Source organism: Lissotriton helveticus, chromosome 8 (assembly GCF_964261635.1).
Source record: "Lissotriton helveticus chromosome 8, aLisHel1.1, whole genome shotgun sequence".
NCBI lineage: Eukaryota > Metazoa > Chordata > Amphibia > Caudata > Salamandridae > Lissotriton > Lissotriton helveticus.
The window spans coordinates 1135918065-1135940056 of record NC_136069.1 but is presented as its reverse complement, the minus strand read 5'-3'; the positions used below and the strand labels follow the sequence as shown (position 1 = coordinate 1135940056).

The 21992-nt window shown below is 45.0% G+C and overlaps 1 protein-coding gene across 1 annotated transcript in view; it reads left to right on the top strand.

The window, feature by feature from the left end:
* LOC144773148 (sodium/hydrogen exchanger 4-like) overlaps positions 1-21992 on the top strand; it is a 527634-nt gene that overhangs the window by 116081 nt on the left and 389561 nt on the right. Inside the window, exon 3 of the mRNA XM_078658005.1 lies at positions 14184-14443. Within this exon, the coding sequence (XP_078514131.1) occupies positions 14184-14443 (260 nt within the window). The remainder of the gene's footprint in view (positions 1-14183; positions 14444-21992) is intronic.

Genomic DNA, 21992 nt, shown 5'->3' with positions numbered 1-21992 from the left:
ACAAAGCTTCATTAGCTAAACGAGCACATGGCTGCCTGACTCTACAAACTTATAACAAACTTACTCCACAGGCGTATTTGTCGACAATTTTTTCTAAAACAACAAAAGAAACATTTCTAAAACTACGACTGGGAGTACTACCATCAGCGGACCACATGGCCCCGAGGCTGCGCCCCCCAAAACCAGCAAAATGCCGCCTGTGCGGAATGCACGAGGAAAGCATCACACACCTCATTACCATCTGTAAAGAGCTGCTGCAAGTCCGGTTGAACTTACTGAGACCCCTATTTATAAAAAAAGGAAACAGGACCTGCAGAGAATCAACATTGGCCTGCTGCAGAGGCGATGACGTGCAAATGGCCTGTCGATTGGTAAAATATCTTGGAGTGGTAGAATCCAGGTTCAAAACACCGAAAGACCAAACGCTTACCGACACCACCCCCTCAACACCGTCAGCCTCTAAACATCAGGACGGCCTAAAGACTTAAACTGTCTCGGAACACTGAAGCATCACCTCAATGATGTACGATTATTTAGGGAGAGGACCAGCCCGTCCCCCACAGGAAAACATAGGGGAAAGGAATTGATAGATCGTACTGTTTTTAACTGTCTTTTTTTATAATCTGTTTTTTTATTATTGCAGATGGCTATTTGTAATGGTTTTTATTAACTGTACAATAAAGCACTGAACTGAACTGAATTATCATAGCTCTTTAAAAAAATCAACCGGATAATTTAAAAACAAAGTAAAAAGGGTGGGGGCCATTACACAGCCCTGTTTTACAGCTCGCTGTACTGGAAAGGGTTCAGTTACTTCACCCAGATTGCCGCATCTAACTTGTGTGTAGTTATTCTAGTGCAGTCTTATGATTATACTGCACAGGAAGTGTGGGATACCCATTTCCGCAAACAAATTCCCACAGGAGGGTTCTGGGACCAGGTCAAACGCTGCTCTAAGATTAAAAAAACAGCATGATCTTCCCTTCTCTATACTGATGATCTTCCAGTATGTCGTCTGCATTCTAAAAAGCTGGTCAACAGTGGAGGTATTGGATCAAAAGCTCGTTTGGAGGGGGCAAAGTACTTAATTCTCTACAAGCCAATACTGAAACCTACTAGCTATAACCCTGCTAAAAACATTGTGTGCTTTATTTATTAAACTGAAAGGCCTGTAGTTGGCAGGGTCCATGGGACAACCCTTCTTATAAATTGGAAGGTACAGGTTTTAGGCATACTTGCTCCGTTTAAAATTGCATTGAATACCACTGTATGATAAGGTGTCCAAATATTTAGTTCTGATAAAAAAAAGATCTCCAGGGATCTTGTCAATAGCAGGGGCTTTACTGGGTGCTATCTTCTAAATGGTGTCTTGGCTCTATGCACAATATCGGAGACGTCCTTCTAAATCCCTCACTGTTTCAACATGCAAGGCAATATCAGGTACCTTAAGGGGTATAACCTCACTTGGCTTTAGGACTGTTAAATTCCTCCTGTGCTAGTCCCACCATAGCATATATAGATCCTAATGACTTCTGTGACCTAGTCACAGCATGCCAGTGAATCCTACGTCTGTTGTAGGTGAGCTTACACCTGTTATCCAACGGCTAGGGTGGAGCTATCTATGTTTCGGCAGTAAGAAATTCTAGGTCCATTTCGAGGGCATTGTGGTCACTGTGGTGCCTAGACACCACAATCATATCCAATAAGAATGGCCAGATTTTGATATCTAAAAAGAAATATCAATTAGGCTAATACTTCCTTACCTGTTAAAAGTGTACTTCCCTTCTCTATCAGATGTTGTTCTTCAATTGCAGGCTCAAATACTGCTGTTCAGGGATAGAGCATTTAGTTGCACCACCAGGGGCGACCACTTCTTGATTGGGGGGAGAAAGAGCAGGGATTAACCAAATCCTGACTTCCTTCAACAGGGGATGGTGTTTAGACAGGTCTAGTGATTCAAACTGAAATTAAATTCACCCCCAGTATTTGTATGGTATGTGGATGGAGTCCTGGTTTATGTGCAGCTAACACATTAATGGTTAAAGATGGTTACACACAAGATGTCTTCAGTTACTGTTTCTTTCCCTATCACAACACACCCTACGTGTGTCCCAAGCCTTATAATTAAATCCTCAGATGGTCTTTCAATTCCCTGGAACTTAGCATTAACCCAAATGTGGCAAAGTCCACAATGACATATTTCCTGGTTTAGCCATGTTTCTTGGAAAAGACAAATAACAAAGGTATTGATATAACATGCCCAGTATAGATTCCCAAGCTTGGTTCCCAAGCCAGCTATGTTCCATGAAACTAGCCTTAATTTTCTACAATTCCCTGCAGTGGCCACATACCTACTGGTCTCCGCAGCCCCAGGTTTTACTATGTGGCTCCCTCCTACTTGAGCTAATGTCTTATCAGCTGTTAGGGGATTGACTTTGTTAAAAACCACAGAGATCGCACTAAAGGGTGTTCTGGTCCTCAGGGATGAGTCAATACACACCCGTTCCTCAGTATTTATGGCTGTAAGGACCTTCCTTTCTTACTGGAGTCTCTTCGTACCGTGAAGACACTAATGTTCCGGGGCTTATAATCTCTACAAAGTTAAAACCATTTAAACAGCCAAGCACCTCCTTCTGGTGAACTACACCATTAACTTCCCGGATAGGCATCTCATTGTTAGGTATACTGTCTAGATCAAGTCAATCAACATTTTCCAAAGGACTAAAACTGTTGGGACATTATACAGGTCACCTGACTGAGACTGTTTAGACCTGGAGGTTAGCTAAATTCTTGGTGATTTGAGGGTTCCTCTGTCGAAAGCCCATAATGGCTTATAAAAGTATCCCAGGGGTAATAGACGCACCCCAGAACTCCCCATGTATTCAAGATCGCCGTTAGATAGTAGTTTATGAACTACTGCAGGTTCTCTAAAATGTATAAACACCCAGTCTCCGGCATGGTCCTTTGCCCCCTTCGGAAGCCACCCCACAAGACATGTAAGCAGAGCATTATTAGCCATTGTGGATCTAAAGTTCGTAAATGTTCCCAGTTGAGGCACTTGTATCTCAGTTCAGTGTGTGATTCCCTCTGCCCGTCTCTTAGACCCAGAACCCCAGTCATCAAGGTCACATATGGGCAAGCCTCTGTGGGCAGTTTGATTATTACAAGATTTCGTGTTTCCTGGGGGAATGTGTTGACAATATTATTTCTTGCTGTGGGTCCTTGAGTGTCTTGTTGTTTTATTTTATGATTGGTCTTGGTACACTTCATACCCACACCGCTTGTAGATCACGCCCCCGGGAACTTGCCTAGGTATCTTCCGGCGGTAAAGGGTTTCGAGGATACATGCTTACCATCGCCTATTGATGACTCCAGAAGGATGGTTTTAGCTTGGGGCTAGAAACACTTTAGGTGTGGGCTAACTTTAGAGAGTTCACCCATGATTAAAGTTCGATTAATTTCTCAATCAGTTGGGCAATTTCTGAGCATATCAACCCTTTAAATTGATTCATCCAGGCACCCACTAAATCTTCTAGCCTGTCAGGTTTAGATACAACCAGTCTTTCCACTTCTTTTGACTTAGTAGTACTGTGGGCTTTAGCATAGGGTTTAACAGACAGTGTGGGTGTTGATTGATCACATCCAGTGGCATGTTTGCTAAGGGCAACCCACTTGGCTTTAGGTGGTGTTTGTTGTTGCTGCTTGGAATTTGTACCCCCCCATAGGCAGTAACTATGTGTACCCTCTGACTCCCTGTCCTGAGCGTAGCGTCTTTTCAGCCCGCTAGGGTCAATGATTGTGCTGATCTCATAGCATGAGAGCAGCACAGATATTGGACAGAAGTCTGTCCCAGGGCTGCTAGGACCAGGAAGAGGACAAGAGGTGCAACGCAACATGGGTGGCTGCCGGTGGCTTGAGGTAAATTCTTCTTTTCATGTATATTATTACTAACCCCCACGCGCTCCCCCACCCGCTTTCCATCCATCCGCCCCACCCCCCTTTGTTTGTGTTGGCCACCACTGCAGAGGAGTCTCCCATTCATTAAGATGCTTATTGAGATCGTTAGTACTCGCAGTGATTATGTCCTGACTCAAATAATGTAATGATATCAGTATTGCCGTAATTCTGATCACCTTGCTGTAGAAGGCCTAAGATTGTAGTGTCTTTTTCGTCTTGGCTTAATGTGGTCAGACTATTTCAGTCAAGTCATGAAATTCGTACATTGGGATTTCAACCATACAAACCATTAACTTTAACATTTGTTTGTCTAAGTCACACACTTCTGCATAGCATGTCACGCTGCTACCTTTCTAAAGCTCCCTGACTCTCTCATTAGACAAGATGGCTAAGGCCGCCCTCCCAAAACCTACTGACTCTTCCCCATTTAAGGAGCATTAATTTTAGTGTGTGCCACTACGTAATCACGGTATTTTCTTTTTCAACTTCCTTCGTAGCATTGTGATATTGGATATTTGTCCAGCTCCATATATTGAAAATGATACTTGGCAAACGTCTGTACTTTCCAGTAGTTACCTGTCTGTTCTGTCTCCCAACGTCCACCTATCTCAACAAGGTGCTGGCTTGGTAATGAGTTCAAGGCTATTGTTACTTGTTAATACACGTGGTATCACTAGCAGAAAAAAAATCTAGATATACATTGCGGTATTATTTTAGAGAAAATGGTCGCAGTTTCCATCTTTGGTACTAGATTTCCAGCCAGGAACAGTATCTTGCATCTCCTTTATTTTCTGCTACATGAAAAGTAATTAAGTCACTCTTGGCTTTCAGCATATTGCAATTAGGTCTTTGAGGGTCACAGTGGGGATTTTCTGTCACATTTTCTCAATTTCCATCTTGACATTAGATAGCTGGATGCTAGAACAAAACAACATTTGGACTCTGAAATCCCAAAGGAATGATTTCAGCACCCATTAGCAGGGCTATTAAATACTGTAATCGCTGTTTCTAATTTTCCAAATGAGCCCTGGCTTCTGTGATCCAATGTTTTAATACTTTTAGTAGACTTCACGTCGTAACACTGTTTTAAACCTAACCTTCTTTTCCGCAAAGGTTACTTTACATCAATTTGGTAGAAAATGAGAGCTCCTGTCCGTACCTAAAGATTATGTTTGGGACATTTAACTCGATGTAAAGATTATATTTGGGACATTTAACTCGTCTAATCTATTGATCTTTAATGTGATGAGACATTTTGGGGCATATTTATTAGCCTCAGTCGCCACCACATCGTCACTTTTCAGGACGTTATCTCGGCGATAGGGGCATCGCCTTACTTACAAGGCAGTGTTAAGCCACTTAACGTGGCTTAACACTGCCTTGTAAATAAGGCAGTGTTAAGCCACAAACTATGCTTAGCATTAAAGGGGAGCGCAATGGGTGTTGCTCTGGGCATTACGCAACAACAATCACTGATTTTGATGCCACCCAATATTTACAGGGGTGGCGTAAATATGGGGCAGCACCAAAATTAAGACCAGGGAAAACCTGGTCTTACCCTGGCGCAACGAGGAGGAATGTTTTATTTCTCCTCATTTTTGCTGTATCCATGTGTGCTGCAATGTGCAGCACACATGGAAACATCAAAACACCAATGATTATTTATGTGCAGGAAGGTGTCCCTGGCTCCACATAAAAAATCATAAAAAAAATACATTTTGCAAATTCTATGTGTGCTGCATTAAGCAGCACAGATTGAAGTTACAAAACACCATATAAAGATTGTTTATGTGCAGGAAGGGACACCTTCCTGCCCATAAACAATCAGTCCCCTCACCGCAGGCTGCCTTGCACTATAGTGTAAGGGTGCCTGCGTTGGCCCTAGGCAGGTAAATTTAGCACAAGCGCACGGGGAAATGCAGGGCTGCACTATATTCTTGTAAATATGGTGCAGCCCTGCGTTTCTAAAGTGATAGAGAGTGTTGTTCGTATGTTTGGCTTAACAACACGCTTTTGCACTTTCCCTATAAATATGCAGCTTTGTATTGGTTTGGCCAACCTTCACGCCGAAGCGTGTCTCTTTGCGGGTGGGATCAAGTAAGTGCTGCAGTAATGAGACTATGATTAGCAAACCTAGACACAAATACAAAAATTTCCTTGAAAATGTCATTTGATTACCAATCAAAGTTATCAACCAAGTTGGACCTCTCAAGCACAGGTCATCAGTATTAGCATTTCCACCTGAGTTGTCAATATAACCTCTGAATCCTGATCCATGCACAAATTTCCGTTTGCTTCATTGGTGGTTTTTGAATGTCCGAATTTCTCCGGGTTAAATCTTGTGCCAATTTCACAGGTAAATAGCACACTTTCAAGAGCTCTGCTCCTCAGAATGGGAAATAACATGCAGTATGTGCACACTGTCCCCCATTCTAAGGTGCCTGAATGGGTTTGCGGGGCAAATAGCGCAAATGGTAAATACCAAGTGCTATCTCTACCTACGTCTATCTCTACCTCTACGTAGAAGGTGCACAATTTCCGTCTAGGATAGAGTGCTCATTAATGGACATTGAGGCTACTACCACTTTATGCCAGTAAATTATCACACAATCGACTGTAATTTACTGGATACATTAATGCCTGCATGATGGGGAGCTTCCTTCACATTTGCAGTGTCTCCCTGGACATTTATTGGGGTAGCAGGAATTCTTGCTGTTGAAGTGGACGGCTACCTAAATAAAAAAGCATAGAGACCAGCTCAATTGAGTGCAGTCGCTTCAACACTGCTAGTTCCGATGCTGCTCAAGTACAACTATATAGCATATACTTTTCCTGCCAAGCATACCACATATGATTTCCAAAAATGCTAGACTCACAAGTTCAGCAAGGACAAGCTGGAGATGCTAGCTGAGAGTATTGTTAAGAATGAATACATGAGTGAATGAGGCATGTTATAGAGCACATGGCTGCATGAAGGAGAGTCCCAGCATTAAGGAAGAACATTCCCCGATAGGCTATGAATAAGGTTTGTCTAAATAACCAGGTTTTTTAATTTTATTTCAGAACAATGAATCTGTCTCCAACATACGGAATTCAGCTGAAACACAGTTCTATGCCCTATGAGTCCAAAAGCTAAAAAGAGTGACTCCCCTCTCCGAGACCAATGGATTATGAGAATCATAGCTAAGGTAGCATGAGAACTGTTGTCCCCTGAGGCGGAAAGCCGGGGGTTAGGCTCAGAATTTTAAAAACGTTACTTGTAAAAATTATTATTTGTGTGCAAGATTGTGATTGTGATTACTACAATCCCTTTTTATCCTTACCTACTTCCTTGTTCACTCGTCGGGGCTCGAACCCCGCTTTCACGCAGGCGCGCACAGTGGCAGACGCCATCTTAGGCGTGAAAGAGGTGAGCACACTAGTTGTTCCCTGTAGCCCGCCCCTTTCAAGTACTTAAGGCGCATTGAGAACCGGCGCTTATCACTAGAACTGTTGTCCCCTGAGGCGGAGAGCCGGGGGTTAGGCTCAGAATTTTAAAAACGTTACTTGTAAAAATTATTATTTGTGTGCAAGAATGTGATTGTGATTACTACAATCCCTTTTTATCCTTACCTACTTCCTTGTTCACTCGTCGGGGCTCGAACCCCGCTTTCACGCAGGCGCGCACAGTGGCAGACGCCATCTTAGGCGTGAAAGAGGTGAGCACACTAGTTGTTCCCTGCAGCCCGCCCCTTTCAAGTACTTAAGGTGCATTGAGAACCGGCGCTTATCACTAGAACTGTTGTCCCCTGAGGCGGAAAGCCGGGGGTTAGGCTTAGAATTTTAAAAACGTTACTTGTAAAAATTATTATTTGTGTGCAAGATTGTGATTGTGATTACTACAATCCCTTTTTATCCTTACCTACTTCCTTGTTCACTCGTCGGGGCTCGAACCCCGCTTTCACGCAGGCGCGCACAGTGGCAGACGCCATCTTAGGCGTGAAAGAGGTGAGCACACTAGTTGTTCCCTGCAGCTCCACCCCTCTTCTGCCCTACATAATGGAGTCCCTTCCCCGCCGGCGCAACGGGCGCGCCAGCGGCACCCCGAAGGCGCGCCAAAGGCAAGCCCGTCTGCACCCGTCCGCGCCCAACCGGGCCCAGGAGCCACGACCCCTGCCCCTCTCATGGAAAACAGGATATTGTACAATAGGGACCTGCTACATCAATTATGTCCATCCACATCAATAAGCTGCTACCATCATTTTCACCCCCTGGAAATCCCTCGCCGCTGCCCTTACTGTAAAACTGAGATTACTAACCACTCGACTAAACCGGCCCTGAGAGATTACCGCATGTTTCTTCTTAACTGCAGGTCCCTTCCAAAACACAGCCTAGAAATAGCCTTGCTGTTGGACGATCTTGTCCCTGACGCAATCTTTATGACCGAAACCTGGCTAACCCCAGACACCGAGCCAGACGTGGTCCAAGCCCTTATACCTGGCTACCAGATAGCCCGTCTAGATCGTCCTCAAGGAAAAGGCGGAGGTGTCGCTATTATATATAAGGACATTTATACATGTCGTTACTCTCCGGAGCCTATTGCTGATTGTGAAAGCCTATCCTTCACTATCGAATTTTCTCCTAACGATAGTTTCACCGGTATTCTTATCTACCGCCCCCCGGGATCAAGCAAAACGTTTCAAACAGCCCTCCCTACTGTAGTGGCAGAACTGGTTATCTCCCCTTCAAATTTCACTTTGCTCGGAGACTTTAATGTCCACTTTGATAACACCTCAGATACCACCGCTTCAGAAATCACAGCAAGCTTAGTTGCAATGCAATTGGAGCAATTTGTCCCATCTCCAACCCACATCAAGGGCCATCTTTTGGACCCGATATTTAGCAACTGTAAAAATCTTAAAGTGGGCAGAATCAATCGTCTCCCTTGGACAGACCATTTTTTGGTGCCCTTTAGCTGGACCACGTATAAAGCCCCCCCTTCTATCCCTACCTCGCGTAGAATACGCAACTGGCCCAAGCTTCACATAGATAACTGGTCTAACATTCTTAACATCACCAGACCCGTCCTTACCTGTGATCCATCCACCAATAATAATCTATTTGGCGAATGGATTACAAACTCTCTGGACACCGTTCTTCCCCTTCGAACATCAGGCCCTAAAAGGGAGAAAAAAACTGCACCTTGGTATTCAGAGGAGCTCAGGGAGAGGAAACGGGTCTGTAAGAGACTGGAGAGGAGGTGGCGCATGACCTTCAATGAGGCTGACAAAGTTATTTATAGGGAAGCAATCAGGATGTATAAATCTGAAATCAAAGCCACTCAATCGGCTTTTTATAATGGAAAAATAATGATGGCTAAATCCAAACCCAAGGAGATATACAGAATATTAAAAACCCTGACCACGCTTCCATCTCCCACGGCAGACAACTACAACCCACTCTACCGATGCAATGAACTGGCCGACTTCTTCTATCATAAGGTTAATACAATCTACCTATCCTTCCCGGATCCTGTAACAGAACCCTCCATTCAAAACTCTGACCTGGAAATAAAAACTGGAGATTCTTTCCAGAATAGCCTAGCCAAGTTTACTTTAATGAATCCTGAAACACTCAGGCTTCTGATGTCTCAAATAAAGTCTGGCTCTCCACTGGACTCCGCTCCTCCCAGCGCATTGATCGCGGCTGATACAGCTATTCTTTCCACACTTTTGGAGCTTCTGAATTCTTCTATAAAGACAGGGATAGTGCCCCCGGCCTGGAAACATGCCATGGTTCGGGCACTATTGAAGAAAACCACCTTAGATCCGGCCAATTTGAATAACTATGGCCCGATCTCAATGCTTCCCTGGACCACCAAAATCCTAGAGAAACATATCAACATTCTGCTGACGGAGTTTCTCGAGCGTAACTATCTGCTTGACATCTCCCAGACGGGCTTCCGCCCTAAACATGGGACGGAAACCGCCTTGTTAGCAGTGACAGAGGAGACAAGGCGGATCCTGGATCGGGGAGGATCAGTGGCAGTGATCCTCCTCGATCTGAGCGCCGCCTTTGATACGGTAAACCACAAAATTCTCATAAACCGTCTCTCCGATCTGGGAATTTCAGGAGAAGCCTTGGGCTGGTTTAAGTCCTTCTTGAGCGACCGCACTTTTCAGGTGTTTGAAAGCTCGGCCATTTCTGCAAGCAGGCCTCTGGGCTGTGGGGTGCCGCAGGGCTCTTCGTTAAGCCCCACGCTTTTTAATGCATATATGAGGCCACTGGCTGGGATTCTCTGTTCGCATGGCGTTAACATCATTACATATGCGGATGATACCCAGCTAGTGGTCTCCATTGTGCAGGGGAATGACGGTCAGCCACAGACCAACCTAATAACATGCTTGGAGGAGGTCAAGAGCTGGATGACGGGGTCTTGTCTGAAGCTCAACAATGACAAAACGGAGCTCATGCTACTTGGCCCTGCAGCACCCACCACCTTGGAGCTGCTGTGGCCTCTGAGCATGGGTGCCCCTCCCACTCCCAGAGATAATATAAAAAGTCTGGGAGTGTGGCTGGACAAATCGCTGACTTTCAACACACAGGCAACCAAGGTATCGGCTGTCTGCGTTGGCCTCCTTAGGACGATAAAAAAAATCCTCCCTCTTCTTCCCTTTGAGGCCAAGCAGATAGTGATACAAGGTTTAATTCAATCACGCCTTGATTTCAGCAATTCCCTGTACCTCGGGGCTCCGGAGTACAGTTTGCAAAAATTGCAGCGAACACAAAACTGTGCAGCCCGCACCTTGCTGGGAATCTCTCGTAGAGTTTCGATAAAATCTGGCCTTAGAACTCTGCACTGGCTCCCCATCAGGGAGAGAATTAAGTTTAAAACATTGTGTATAGCCCACCAAGCCTTTTGGAAAACTGGCCCAGTAATTAATCACCCCCTGATTCTACCCTACCAACCTAATAAATCGCTCCGCTCATCTAATGCCCTTTTGGCTAAAGTCCCTAGGATTCAGAGAGCCAGAGCAGGAGGCCGCTCTTTTGCCTATAATGCTTCCAATCTATGGAATGCCCTTCCCTACCACCTAAGAAGCAATTCCAATCTGATGAGATTTCGTAAGCAGCTCAAAACCTTTCTGTTTCATTAATCTCTGACCTTCCCTGGCTCTTCTATTTGGAAGACTCTGTTCCAGTTATAGCGCCTGGACGCCTCAGGGCAGCTGTTGCGCTCAATAAAAATGCTTTTCATTTCATTCATTTCATTTCATGAGAGAGGCAGAGTGCTCTAGATGGATGGTAGAACTCAATACTATCCTCCAAATAGTTAGGTCTGGGGGAATGGAAGGCCCTGTGAGTCAAAAGCAACGCCTATAGTGAATCTTCTTACCAACTGGCAGCCAATGAAGAACTTAGAGATGGGGGGGATGAGTCTCATTGAGGCAGCATTCTGAACCAATTGCAAGCCTCTGATAACTTCCTCTGGAAGGCTTAACTAAAAGGCATTGGCATAGTTCAATCTAGAAGTGATGAGTGCATGTACCACAATTTCCATGAGTGGAGAGGGAGGAATATATACATTTCTTTAAGCCTGAAATAGCACAAAAACTGATCCTCCTACTGAAGAAACCAGAGGGTAAATAAAAGCTGACAGACCAACCTTGACACCTAAATTCTTAACCAGAGACGTAGACTGGGAAGGGGCCGGTAGAGAAGAGGGCCAGCAGTTTGCACGCCATTTTGAATGGGTCCTAATAACTTCAAGTGACAGGCTGTGTAGGGTTGCTGCATAGAGGATGAGTCACGTTCAGAAGCAAGGAGAACTGGGTATCATCAGAAAAGGAAATAACTTTAATATCAAAAGATTCAGCCAAAAGAGTCGGAGGGGACACATACACATTAAACAGGCTAGGGTTTAGGGAAAACTCCTGGGGCATCCCTCAAAGTAAAAGCTTGGTGGTCAATGTTAAAGGAACTAACCAAACAGCCTGCCTTCTGTCTTCCAAAAAAGACTTAATCCAATTAAGAGTCTTGCAGCCAACGCCAATGTCAACCAGACTCTGGACTAGAATAACATGCGACGCAGTATTGAATGCTGCTGAAAGTTCAAATAATTTTAAGGCAGCATTATCCCCTTGATCCAAGGTGGGTTTGATGTAGTCAGATACTTTGAGCAAGGCTGTTTCAGTACTATGATGAGGACGGAAGCCTGATTTACTGCGGTGTAATTGCCCATGATTTTCCAAGAAATCGGACAGCTAAACATTGACCAATTTCTCGAGCATTATGCGTATAGGGGGAATAAGTGATATTGGTCTGAAATGAGACAACTTCCCCATGTCTGCAAAGGAGAGAGTCAGAACATAGCGGATGAGCTGCATCCGTGCAATATGTTCTGCAGTCAGGTAGACATTGTAATTTTAGTCTCAGTATCCATATAGTTTCTGTGATGACTTTGTTAATATTCTTGCTGCCACACATTCGGTAGCCATGGGGGTATTAGTCCTGGGCCAGGAAGTGTGCACAAGCCTATTCATTAGTGGTAAAAGTGTAGAAATTAATGTTTGTTTCTTTTAGAGTGCATCTAATTGAATTGTTGCCTCCCTGTGGCTGGTGTTGATTGCTTTTAGTATTTGTTCTGACCTTGGACTTCCAATGGTCTCCTTGGGACATATGCTATTTTCTGTGTATGAATATTAAAGGCAGCAGTATGTAGTTTCAGCATTCAATTCCATATATTTCCTCAAATGGCTGCGTTAATCTTAATATGCAAAGCAATTCTAAACTGCAGTATTTGCCACTCTGCACAGTTCAGAGATTTAAGCCATGTTTAACAGGAGGGTGAAAGTCTTTGAAATACCACCGTTTTAGACGATGGGGCTGTATAGTCTGATCATTTTTGGAAAACTGTGCAAGTGTGTTACACCAAACACCCCACCCCCGAATTATCTTCTCCAAACACGGTGTAGTAGATTAAGAAATAAAAGCAATGGAAGTACCCCTTGAAATCTTCCAAATTCGTAGATTTAGAGGTGTATTTCTCTTCTTCTTTACTTGGTCAAATTAAATGTCTTTATGCAGGCAATCCTTCTGAGTATGGCAAAAATAAATGTTGACACATGTAACTGTATGTTTTCTTCTCCTTATTGAAAATAGTTTTTCCTATTGTACAGTACTCTTGCCATTGGTCTCATGAAATTTGAGGTGGGCCTAACTATTTCTGCACTGGAAACTAATCATGAAATTTCAGGTAGGCCTAACTATTTCTGCACTGGAAACATATTTCATGAAATTTGAGGTGGGCCTAACTATTTCTGCATTGGAAACATATTTCATGAAATTTGAGGTGGGCCTAACTATTTCTGCACTGGAAACTTATCTCATGAAATTTAAAGTGGGCCTAATTATTTCTGCACTGGAAACTTAGGGCCTGATTACTATTTTGGTGATGGTCTGCTGGCTTTGCACCGGCAAAGCACCACCAAAGGCGTGCTTGGTCCAACTTGTGTCTGGTGGGCTTTTCTTTTGCTGTTCCCTAGTAGCGCCCTAAAAACAGCCATGGCAAAGGGAACGCAAAAGAAGTTCCAGAACAGCATGGACTGTGATGTCCATGCCATGCTATAACCTGGGGTGCATGCTAACGGGGCACATGTTGTGCCCCCTGAATGCATCCCCATGGCAGCAGAGGCATGGGGTTATGAAAAGGCTGGTGTTGGGGAAACTCATAATATGCTCGGCGGACCTGGCAGTTCTGCCTTGCATATTGGATACACCCGGCCGCTGCCCCACGGCCAGGGAACGGTGGTTCCCTTGTGCAGCCGGGGCAGCGGTGGTGGTCCAAACGGCCACCTCGGAATAGGGCGGCCAAAGGACCACCACCGCTGAGTCACTGCGAATCTAACAGTTAAAGATCGCCAGACTTGTAATCGACCCTACAGTTATTTCATCTTCCTTTACGAGTAAATTTGCAAACAACTCTTCCATGTTGGAATCCCTATGCAATTATAACCATTTTCATCTTTTTTTGTGTTTTTTTTGTCACCCGTACAATCCCAAAACCATTAATATCGGAAAAAGTGTTAGAAGTATTTGTTGTTTCAGTGTAAGTGGCAATGCCATGCAGCTCGCTTTATTATTGGTAGGTGACAAGTACCATTATTAGCTACCAGCATTGAAATTAATTTGTGATGCCTTGAGTTATAGAAAAAACACACTCCTAACTAGAGTATTTTTCCCTTCAGGTTTTATATAACATCTTCATCTCTTTAAAACACATGCACACCTTTGAACCGATTAAACCTGTTGACATCGTTGCTGGGATGGCTCGTTTCATGATGGTCGGGATCGGTGGCGTGTTCTTCGGAATTGTTTTTGGATTCTGCTCCGCATTCGTCACTCGACATACCCGAAACATTACTTCAATTGAACCTCTGCTTGTCTTCATGTTCAGCTATCTGTCTTACCTTTCTGCTGAGATGCTCTACCTCTCCGGCATCCTTTCGTGAGTATTCAATTAATAACACTTTGGAACACCGCAGAGGAAAATTGCTGCCTCAGGTGGGGCATTCTGTTAGTTATTGATTTGATTTGTAATTAATGGACCCAATTCAAAAATACTGTTATTACAATCAGCCAGGTTAACTGCGATATGTGCAGTGACTGCTGATACCCACATATCACAATTACGAACCTTGAGATATTCATCAGACCCTCAAAACTTGCCAATATTTATCGAAGGAAAAATAATTGGTATTACTGCGATATGTGGAGTGACTGCTGATACCCACATATCACAATTACGAACCTTGAGATATTTATCAGACACTCAAAACTTGCCAATATTTATCGAAGGAAAAAGAATTGGTATTTACCAATATAAGCTGATTTTGGTGTGATAAGCACTACAACCCCTATGCTACTCCCCCAGAACAAATAATTGGGTGGCGCTTATTACACCTGGTAAATTCTGACCGAATGGAGTTAGAGTTTATGACAGGGCTCTCCAAAGTGGTCCTGGAGGGCCGGATCCATGCCAGATTTTGTGCATATCCCCATTTAGATACATATATGCTAATTATCACAGTAATTACTGGGACACTCGTAATAAGCACCATTGACTTTGCGCACATAAGTTGCATTCATAAAATGTGAATTCACACGCGTTAAGCAATATTGAGACATTTGATATTACATTATATTGGAGTAATATCACCTGCCAACATTTCAGATCAAAAGAGACGGGGCGGATGTTCCAGGGCAGAAGAGCCTTGGAACATACATGATCATCCATCTGGCGTGGCTGGCACAGATTAGAGCATTAGGGCGGGGCGGTGAGGGGGGAGTGGACAGATGACAGGATGTCGTCTGTCAACTCCCCCCAACACCCCGTCCCAACCCAGTCCCGCCGCCCCAATGCTTTTGCCGGTGCCGGCTGCGCCAGTCATCCTCAAATTTGCATGTTTGAGAGTAATAATCATTTTGATTTAACCCTGTCAAGGCAGGACAACATCTGTATTTAAGATGAGAATTGTATGGAAAGACACAAAATGGTGGGGGGGCAGTGGAGGTGTAGTAATGGTGTTTTTTGTGCACATTAAAAAGTTTGAAAGTGCAATTAGAATATTTTATTACTTATACATATGCATAAATACAAATACAAATAAGTAACATGGAATTTAAAAAGAGCTCCACATCACCTGTGAATCTTCTATGATAGTTATGAACCCAAAACAGTCAGAAATTTACTACAAGACTATGAGGAAACCTACAGAACTAAGGGCCACATGTACGACCATTTGATTTTGCGACTCACAAATTGAGATTTTTATTTTTAGTGAGTCACTATTAGCAAGTTGCAAAATTAAATGTACTTATGTGTCTCAGACACATTTAGCAATTTCCAATGGTGTTGCGAATTACCTACCTCATTAATATTCATGAGGTAGATCGCAATTTGCTACCCATTAACAATAGCCTGTTATCACATGGATGGTGGCCTGCTGTGGAGAGCTTGACCACCATGTCTGTCATTGCTTTTTAAATAAAACAATTATTTTTAAAAATGCAGCCCATTTTCCTTAAAGGAAAATGGAATGCATTTAATAAGAAAAATGCAAAGTTTCATAGTCAGTCTTTAAATATAGGTAGTGGTCCGTGGGACCACTGCCTGTTCTCAATACCCCTTCCCGTTTGGAATGGTTTACCATCCCTTCACGGAGTCGGTAAAGTATGAATGTTATGCAACTTCCTTCTGTTCGCAAAACATTCGTACATGCCCCTGCAACTCACTATTAGGAAGGGACGCCCTTGACACGCCTCTTCATAATAGAGATTCTTGAAGCCTATTTTGCGAGTCGGTAATAAGTTAACGAGTCGCAAAATAGGGTTAGTACATGCCAGAAGCAGTTTTATCAGTCGCAAACGGCCCGAATCTCCGTTTGTGAGGTCTAAAATCAGTCGTACATCTGGCCCCCAGTTCCTGACTATATTTTGCGAGTCATGCATAATGCCTTAATTTAATATGTAGAGCGTCAATACACTTGGGGTCTATTTCTAAGCACTATAGTTATTCATACCAGGGTGGATTATGGAAAGGGAGAATTAGGGAATGAGTGCATTGAGAGAATGTGAAGTGATGTGGATAGAAAGTATGACTAATGGGATATTCTGATGACAAAGCTTGGAATTCATATTTGCCCCTAGTGGTGTCAGGCTTTGGAGTCTTCTTGAAGAGGATGAAATGTCATGTCAGTCTCAGGACAGGGACGTCCACAGTTGAAACCCAGTATAGCTAAATGTGCAACCAACTACCAAAATTTGCTTTCAAAATGTTAAAAACTCTGGCTAAGGCCTTGTATTCTATTTGATTGTTCATCACAACGAATTGACATAAAAAATTCTCAGAAGCACAGCAAATTTTCAGCGCTTTCAGTGGACACAGCTTGGTTGTGGGTCCACTGAAGACACAGAGATCTCCACCTGGGTAGCGGATCCCTCTAAATATGTATATTGTACTATGTCGGAGCAGTGGAGTACATCCTTGAGATGACTTTGTAAAGGGGAGTGCAGTCCACCAAAGCTCAAATAAGCCCCTTTGCCTTGAATACAGTCTTTGCAAAGAGCAGCCCATGGGAAAAGTATTTGCTCAACTAATGCCTTTTCTAAGTAATTTGCTTCAAAAGCAAATGAAAGATTGTATTTTATTAAGAAAACAGGTCTGTTTCTGTGTATTCTGAAATGCTGAGTTCCCATGTATCCATTTAAACACACAAAATCAATCTGGTACAAATGAAACTGAGTAAAAATTGTGCTTTAATTTGTGGCGTTGAGATGGGACCCAACAAACACAGGGGTATATTATCAAGGCAGGCGAAATGAAATTATCGCCGCTTTTGCGGCCGTTTTTGGCCGCAAAGGATCGATAATTTCATTGCCCTATTAGCAAGCTGTTGCTAACATCAGTTAGAGACAGCTTTTAGATGATAGCGAGCCGTTTGGGGCCCGCTTTGCATGTTGGCGATATTTATCACTAATGACATGCAAAGTGGGCGTACCCAACCTGTTAGTGACTGAAAGCAGTTGCTAACATCGCTATCGCCTATTATCAACGCAGGCATAGCGATTAAAATATTCACGCTAAGCGCGAATATCGCCAAATCCTAACGCCTGCTCAGACCACTTCTTAGGGCTGTATATCCAATGGGAGGTGGATATTCAGGTTAAGTCCCTATTAGCGATAATGCCTGAATATCGCTGAATTTCCAGCAATATTCACGCATTTCGCCGCTATCGCTGGATATTTTATCGCCTTGGAGATAAACGTTGCTAATAGCACGTTATCTCTGCGATAAAATCCGGTGATGCGCGGCGATAAAAAAAATGTCGCTAAGCTTATTTAGCGATAAATATCGCTAGTTGTTGATAATATGCCCCGCAGTACGTTTTTAGATCAGACATGTTCTTATGGCAAATATGCTATCATAACGTCAGGATACAAAACACTTCTAAATTATGTTTCACACATGTCTAATTATTGAATTTACCACATACAATCTCACAGACATTATGAAATGGGCATAACAATTGTCATGAAAGGTTCTTCCTGTTATTTATCTCAAAATAATGTATCGGTCCGTTAGTAATAGATGGGTATGGACACAATGCAGATTATTGTGAGATTCCCCATTTTAACAATAAAATATAGCACGTTGGGAAGCCTAAAGTCAAATTAGTGTTTAATGCAAAACACCAGGCAGTAATGTAGACAATGAAAGAAAATTGTAATTTCAACTTCAGAGCTGAAATTCACATAAAGTTATCCCAATACATATACACAAGGTCTCTCAATGCAAATGAATGCAGTATGATGTGCCAGGAATGTCTTTCAGGAAGAACGTATCTAATGGGCAGGTGTCAGGATCTTCCCCTCACGGGTGTCCAGAACATCCTGGAGGGGAAGGAATCATACATTCATGCCACTGTAGCTTCATTATTCCACAAAATCCTGATTTCCTTGCCAGGTTTGAAAACAAGGTTAAGCTCTTAGAAAAGTGAAAATTACAACACTAAGCAATATAGCCTCTCTCTTCAATATGCATGAAGCTTCTAATAACATTGCATTGTTTGCAAAATGTTTAACGGCACTCTGCCTGCTACCCTCTGCCCCTGCCTAGGAAGAACTGGACTCTTGCTTGAACCCGGAGTGACCTCCAAGGGCATGATGGCCCGCCTCCTGTTTTGAGACTTAGGGATATCAAAGTCTCACCTTCTGCTCCTGTGCCTGGTTCATTGGAATTAAATCAAGGTGCTTACTCCAGTGGATCCAAAATACACTCAGCTGCGGGAAGCAGAATCGATGCGTAGACGCTGTTGTGGAAACAGGCCCAGGACATGGCACTCGGAACTAGTTCATCACCTCAAAAACGGATGCATTGAAACCGCCACTTTGCCGCCGCTGCAGTGTGAGAAGATTGACACATTCCGTGGAATGTGTGAAGAAACCTGGTGCATTGGATTTGGAAACAATGAACCTTGACTTTGGCAGGTCATCTTCAGAACCGACTCATTGCCATTGTTAAATGGAGAACATCGATGCATCATCTCGACTGCAGGGATCAACACCAATGCATCACTCGGCTGTGCTTGCATCTCGCTTTCATGACCAGGATCAAGGTACTTTGTTCAGTAGGCCTTGCATGGTTCCTGTATCCAATGCGCGCTCCATTATGATCAGTCCGAACCCTTGACAATGCCACGGTCCTACACAACCAGATAACCCCCATAGGAGATTGTTGCTTCAATGCACTATTTATACTTTTAATCTTTGAAAATTACTATCTTGAGGCGTGGCCAACATGGTGGATGAGTAGGACGTGCCTGCTAATGCTCTGGCCCTTTGCCCGATTCCCGGCCCCAAAAGCCTTGCATAACAGCCAAACACAGTACAGGACCCCAACAGGACGTCACCTATGTCCGGTGCTGGTGGCGTATTCTGTTTCCCTGAAGGTAGACAAGCAGCCCACGTGGATTGGACTGCCGCGCACCCTGCTGCCAGCGCGACCAGGCTGCGTCGAGTTACTGAAGTGCCCGGCAGAGGAGAGGGGTGAGACAGGGCATGTCCCGCTGCGTGGGTGAAGTGGACCGTCTCGTCGACACCTTGCTCCCGGGCTGCAGGGGCGATCCGGTAGGAGGAGTTTGCCCTGCCGACCTGCGGGATCACCAGATTGAGGGAGTTGAGGTGCCGACCAACAGCGACATCCCTAAGACCCCCCGGGAGCTCTGAAACAGGCGGCGTGGAGGAGCTGCCCGGCCTCTTCACGTCCTGGGCGTTGTTTGGGCTGTGGGCACCGAAGAATGCCGGTGTCGCTCCTGGGACTTGCTGACTCCCCCCCCCCATGGCACCGGAGGATTCCCCAGCCAGGCCACGTGGCGTACTCCTTGGGAGAGCGTAGAAGATTGCTCTGGGGGCCTGGCCTGGAGCGGAGTGTGCAGCCTTGGACCCGGGTCCGTTACGGCAGCAAGCCAGGAAAGAACGCTGCATCTTAGAAGGTATGGGTGGAACATGTGGATGGGTGGCTGGACGCCCTTTCTATGGCCACTCTGATTTTGGCGCTGTTGCCACGCAATTGCAGCACCCCGCAATGACGGATTTGGCCCTAATGGGGCTGGAATGCGGCAGGGGTCATCAGAGACAGTTCCTCAGCTATAGGTGCCAGGCCTTCATGGAGGAGTAGTGGTGTCACAGGTAGCGGCCTGTACCTCTGAAGCGGGAGCACCGACCGGTGGGTGCCCGAGTCTGTTGGTAATAGCTTTGGGATTGGCACCTACCTTGCTCCGGAGTGTCCCTGAGCATATTGTACTGTTGCAGTGACTGCGAAGGGGCAAAATCGGCATAAGAGGGATATATGCTGGGACCAGCACATACTGGACTGGATTAGCTTTTGGGCGCCCTCTTTTCTCCCTGGGCCTCCCTCTGTCACACACCTCCTCCCTCTGCATTCGACGTTTGCACCACAGGGACACGGATGGACCCCTTGCAATAATTCATGGCCACTATAAAGCCTAGGAAAGAACGTTCGGTGAAGGACCTCCTCCACAAAGTTGCCACTGGTGGGGCCGACCTGGCACAGCCATCTGGGGGACCCTCAGCAAAACAAGACTCCACCGACGCGGAGGGCCCCGTCACCCATAGTGTACTTGAGTCTCTATTTGCGTCACTGACTCTGGGAATTCCATGCCATGAAGAAAGAGATCACCTCGGAGCTCCGGGAGATCCATAGGGATGTGGAATCCATTGGCAAGAGCGTGACTTGGAGACTCATTGGTTGTCATGAGAGGAATAGATCCATCAACTCCAGCAGGAGGTCCTCTGCCTTCAGGATCAGCAGCAGGACCTCTAGGCCCAGGCGGAGGACCTCAAGAACTACTTCTGGAGAAACAAAATCAGAATCTGCCGGTCCCTCAGGACCTCTTCCGCCACATCTTGGAGGCCCCTCCTGAGCAGAAGATCAAGCTGGACCGGACACACCAGGTGGGGCCTAGGAGATCGGTGACACCCCCCGGCCATCTTAACCTGCATCCATGACTTCCAGCTCAAGGAACGGATCCTCCGGGAGGTGTGAGATAAACATCCACTTGACTTTCGTTCAACCAGGACTCTTCTATTTCAACATCTGGCCACCTCCATATTGCAGAAATGACGGGACTTCAGGGGGATTTCAGCATTCCTGCACTCAAAGGATATCTTCTACTTATGGGGTCACCCGTTCAGACTCATCTTCAAGTAGGAAGGCAAGCTCCACCAGATATGTTTGTTGCGGGAGGCTACATCGCTCCTCAATCTGCCGGAGGAGCAGCGGGGTTCCCTGGAGCGGCGTGGCTCTGAGGGCCAGCAGTTCGGATCAGCAAGCTGGAGCCGGGTTGGGGGGGTCTCCTTCCCACCTACACCCGGACCCAGCGACAAAGGCGAAGGAGCGCAAAGCTGTTCATGATACTCTGGTGGAGGTCAATACAGACAAGAATTGATGGCCTGTGGATCCGGTCAAACAGGACAGTTTGCTAAGGGGCACGCTTATACCTTACCGGACTGGGTGCTGGGCAAGGGCGGCGGGAGAGTCCCTCTGAACATCTCACGTCTCACCATGGGGCTGATGGCCTGAAACACTGATGTACGTTATGGTTGTTTTTTTATTGTTAGTTATTTTTTCGTTTCGGGTCAAGGGGTCCTCTCCTCCTCCTTCTGGGGTATTTAGCTCCTTGGGATTTGCAAGTAGTATAGATTTGTTGTTCCTGCTGACAGCTGCGCACTTTGGGGACGTTAGTTGGGTAAGCTTCTGGGGCCAGCCTCCTGCTGTTTGGTACCCTCCTTTTCACCCAGGAGATGCCTGATCTCAAGGTTTGATCCCTTAATGTTAAGGGCCTTAAAAACCAATTAAAAAGTGTGCAGTGTTGTTAATTTTAGAAAACTCTGGCAGTCAGATTTGCCTCATTTAGGAAATGCAGCTCCTGGCGCAGGACACTCACAGATTATGGTCCAGAGCATTCCCCTATCA